The sequence below is a fragment of the Rhinopithecus bieti genome, unplaced genomic scaffold (assembly GCF_001698545.2).
Source record: "Rhinopithecus bieti isolate Rb0 unplaced genomic scaffold, ASM169854v2 scaffold_16834, whole genome shotgun sequence".
Lineage (NCBI taxonomy): Eukaryota > Metazoa > Chordata > Mammalia > Primates > Cercopithecidae > Rhinopithecus > Rhinopithecus bieti.
This window is the reverse complement of record NW_016809297.1, coordinates 1,397,907-1,402,988: the sequence shown is the minus strand read 5'-3', so window position 1 is coordinate 1,402,988 and position 5,082 is coordinate 1,397,907. Positions and strand designations below refer to the sequence as shown.

General features: G+C 37.7%; 1 protein-coding gene across 1 annotated transcript in view; it reads left to right on the top strand.

Annotated features, from left to right (window-relative positions):
• Positions 1–5,082, top strand: part of LRRC72 (leucine rich repeat containing 72) — a 53,682-nt gene that overhangs the window by 40,172 nt on the left and 8,428 nt on the right. Inside the window, 2 exon segments of the mRNA XM_017889060.1 lie at positions 1,172–1,261; positions 2,248–2,397. Of these exon segments, the coding sequence (XP_017744549.1) occupies positions 1,172–1,261; positions 2,248–2,397 (240 nt within the window).

The following is a 5,082-nucleotide window of genomic DNA, read 5'->3' as shown; positions in this document are numbered from 1 at the left end:
CCAGGCACAGTGGCTAATGCCTGTATTTCCAGCATTTTGGGAGTCCAAGGCAGGCGGATCACGAGGTCAGGAGTTTGAGACCAGCCTTGCCAACATGGCAAAACCCCGTCTCTACTAAAAATACAAAAATTAGCTAGGTGTGGTGGCAGGCGCCTGTAATACCCGCTACTCAGGAGGCTGAGGCAGGAGAATCGCTTGAACTCGGGAGGCAGAGGTTGCAGTGAACCAAGATCATGCCATTGCACTCCAGCCTGGCAACAAGAGCAAGACTCTGTCATAAAAAAAAAAAAAAAAAAAAAAAAAAAAAATACCCAACTGAAAATCATTAAAGTTTTATTTCACATTGTGCTGAAAAAAATATGTTTATTATCATCTAGGATGAATAGGGAAAATATCATTTTTAAAAAAATAAAGCCCTCACAACTTCTAGTTGAAGATGTTTAAAAACACCTATGTGCTGATTCCCAAGGGATATGATGTCAGAAGTGCCAGGGCTTCTTCTGCATCCACATGCCTCCTTTTTGCAACCACTGCATTAGGAAGTGCGGTTTATCGCAAATCCTGGCACCCGCACACCAGGATCTCAGAAGTGCACGTGCCTGACCAGAGATAGACAAAATGCAAGAGCCACATCTGCTCAGCTGTGGTCCTGCTGAGATCTGAAACTACTATTGACACATTCTGAACTATAAGCAATGGTGTGGAGGAAATAAATTCTATTAGAGCAAGATGTTGTGTCTCTGCCTATCTTCACGCATGCACCCTTGTGAACTTGGAGACCAAAAGAAGACTACCAAGTGATATTTTAATAAAAAGTAGCCTCAAAACTCCAATAGCGCTGATATCTAGTTCTTCATTTACTAATTTATTTATGGACATGTTAAAAATTTCCCTCATTTGTGGCAGATTTGGGTCAATGATATGATCATAGCCTTTAGCACAGTTCCTAGTAGATAGCAAGCACTTGGTTAATATTTGTTGAATGAACGAATTTAACAGAAAAATTAACTGCTGCTCTAAGTAAAGGTTTAATGGGTCTGTTGCTGGATATGAAGAAGAGCTTTATAAGTTCTTATGTTTTATATGAATCTCTTAATTTTTCGTATTTTATAAGTGATACGTGAAACTGATTTTGAAATCTGACATTTTATTTTGGATTCTTCATTTGCAGGTCTATACCAAAATCCTTTGTGCCAATATAACCTGTATCGTTTATATATCATCTACCACCTTCCAGGAGTGGAGCTGCTTGACCGAAATCGTAAGGACCCTTCCTTCTTGCAAAGAAATATTTGAGAAGTAGTCTTATAGCTCAGTGGTTATAAATGAAGACTACCTTTGAAAATACGTTTTTGTAAAAAATATACCTTTGAATAATTGTCTTTGTAAATGAAAGTTTTCAATTACTTATTTTGAAAGATTTGCTCTCTAAAATGTGCCCTGATTTAGAAATTCGCGTCTCTTTACTACTTTATTAGAAAGGCCCTCTAACTGAGCATGAGGAAAGTGGTCCTTCTGGTCCTGGTTTTGACATTAACATGTTGGATGCCAAATCGTTTACCTCCCGGCACCTTAGTTTCTTATCTCAAAAGTGAGGGAATTGGAATAAATCTCATAAGGCCTATTTAAGTTCTAAAAGTCATGCTTTTTAAAATTCTGTAAATATGTATATATTGAAACATACAATGAATGATGACTTCTTTATGAATACACCTTCAAGATAGTATGTCAGATTTCTATGTGCCACATGCACACACACACAATCAACCTCAGCATATTACGCTTAACATTTTTTGAGGCCTATTTTGCCCCCAAATGCTATATTATCTATCTACTTACCTTTCTGTCTCTACAGGTTTGAACATTCTTAATAATTTATTACTGAGTAACCACTTTCTATAGGATACATCAGAAACTTACAGTTATACTTCTCCTTTCTAATAGCCTTGAGGAAATGAAAGGATGTTTCATGCTAAAATTTTAATCATCCTTGGTGATGTGTTAAAGGATGTTTGGGATGCATTAGACTGAAGGATTAAGCTCTGTCTTGTGACATGTGGGGTGTATATAGAGTGCTTGTAAGATTATGGAAATAACTGTGATAGCCCCTTTACAAAACAATTTTGACAGGATGTTCACATATAACATAGTTTAGATAAATACATTCTTGAAAGTATTCAGTTCTATTTTGAATCACTCTGCCTATTTATAATGTTATGCAATAACATTACTTTTTGCATTTATCAGAAGTTACAGAAAAGAAAGAAGATCAATGATTACCATTTTAACCATAAAAGGCTCATATCGTTCAATCAATAGCATTCAGAGGAAAAGTAGACGCTTCATGGGATCCTAAATCACCATTTAAGCAAAAACCAGTCCAGAGAGTACCTTCAGGTATTTTGCAAAAAAAAAAAAAAAAAAAATTTAATGAAATTAAAACTTCTCAAACTTTTGGGTAATTTGATTGTAATAATAACAACTACAATTTACAATAAACTTAAGTATCTAAATAATGGAATAATTTCTAATATATTTGCTAACTTTATAATACTTTTAGTCCAGTTAAAGTAGGTATGCAGTTTTCATCCTCACTCATACATGTGAAATCAAATGGGGTGCTGTGATAATAATGAGATAATACATTGAAGCCTCTATCCCAGTATCTAACACAGTATAAAGGGCTCAATAAATAAGCTATCGTTATTTTTATTACCACTGACATGGATGATTTTACCAATTAAGGCTATATAATTTTTGATAATATAGAAAAAATACGAAGCAGAAATAAAGATCATCCGCAATTCTGCCATCCAGAAATAAGCACTGGTAATATTTTGATTATACTCACAGAGTCATTATATGCAAGTATAACTTGAATATTTTCAGGATGTTTCCTTAGTAGGAATTTAATTTCATATTTGTAACAGAAATGGAAAAAAATAGGGGTTTAGTTTTTTCAGACAGCAAAGAATACAAAAATAGGGTATCTAGGGTTAGTGTAAAGTTCTATGATGTCATCAGTATTTAAGGATATATCTGTCTTTTGTTCTGCTACTCTTAGTGTGCTTTATGATTACAAGGTGGTTGGTATACCACCAAGCCTTACATCTCCATTCCAGGAAGGAAGAAAGGGTGGATGAGAAAAGGTGCAAAGGTAAAATCCTGTCTTTATGACACTTTGCCAATGAGACAACATATATTTTTTAAAAAACCAAATCAATTATTTAGAAATAAAGGGGAAATGAATTGAAAAATAGTTTGGAAGAAATTACCCAGAATGCTACATGGAGAAAGAAAGCGATAGAAGATATGAACTAGATGTTGAGAAAAGGAGAGACATTAGACAGAGAAGGTCCAATATAAGTTTAGTAATAGTTCCTGAAAAACAAATTATAGATAGAAATTGAGCAGAAGGTAATATTTAAAGTGATAATGGCTGGAAAATTTCCCAAACTGATATATAAATTCTTAGACTGACCAGACAATTACCAGAATTGGCAAAGGATTCGTAGATGCACCAGACAAAATGAATCCAAACACAAAAAAGACACATAACAACAAAAACAACAACAACAACAAAAGTCTTCACCAAAGGCAAAACCATCTTAAAGCAGTCGGAGAGAAAACCCAGATGACCTACAAAAGAATAACATAGAGATTCTCCACAAACTCCCCAGCTACAATCGTGGAAGTCAGAAAACAGTGATCAGAAGTTTTTAAATCAAAACCATAAAGAGATACCATCTCACACCAGTTAGAATGTAGATCATTAAAAAGTCAGGAAACAACAGATACTGGAGAGGATGTGGAGAAATAGGAAAGCTTTTACGCTGTTGGTGGGAGTGTAAATTAGTTCAACCATTGTGGAAGACAATGTGGCATTTCCTCGAGGATCTAGAACCAGAAATACCATTTGACCCAGCAATCCCATTACTGAGTATATACCCAAAGGATTAAAAATCATGCTACTATAAAGACACATGCACACGTATATTTATTGCAGCACTATCTACAATAGCAGAGACTTGGAACCAACCCAAATGCCCATCAATGATAGACTGGATAAAGAAAATGTGGCACATATACACCATGGAATACTAAGCAGCCATAAAAAAGGATGAGTTCATATCCTTTGCAGGGACATGGATGAAGCTGGAAACCATCATTCTGAGCAAACTAACACAAGAACAGAAAACCAAACACCGCATGTTCTCTCTCATAAGTGGGAGTTGAACAATGAGAACACATGGACACAGGGAGAGGAACATTACAAAATGGGCCTGCTGGGGGCTGGGGGTCCGGGGGAGGGATAGCATTAGGAGAAATATCTAATGTAACGGACAGGTTGATGGGTGCAGCAAACCACCATGGCACATGTATACCTATGTAACAAACCTGCATGTTCTGCACATGTTTCCCAAAACTGAAAGTATACTAAAATGTGTATATATATTTACAGTTGTATAGCTCACCAGGCATGGTGGCTCATGCTTGTAATCCCAGTACTTTGGGAGGCTGAGGCAGGTGGATCATTTGAGGTCAGGAGTTTGAGACCAACCTGGCCAACATGGTTAAACCCCATCTCTACTAAAAATATAAACTTAACCAGACATGGTAGCGGGCACCTGTAATCCCAGCTACTTGGGAGGCTGAAGCAGGAGAATCGCTTGGACCCGGGAGCTGGAGGTTGCAGTGAGCTAAGATCGCATCACTGCACTTTAGCCTGGGTGACAGAGCAAGAGTCTGTCTCAGAAAAAGAAAGAAAAGGAGGGAGGGAGGGAGGAAGGAAGGAAGGAAGGAAGGAAGGAAGGAAGGAAGGAAGGAAGGAAGGAAGGAAGGAAGGTAGGTAGGTGGGTGTGGTGGTGCATGCCTGTAGTCCCAGCTACTTCAGAGTCTGAGGCACAAGAATCACTGGAAAACAGGAGGCAGAGGTCGCAGTGAGCTGAGATCGCACCACTGCACTGCAGCCTGGGCAACAGAGTGAGATTCTGTCTCAAAAATAAAGAAAAGAGGCCGGGCGCGGTGGCTCAAGCCTGTAATCCCAGCACTTTGGGAGGCCGAGACGGGCGGATCACGAGG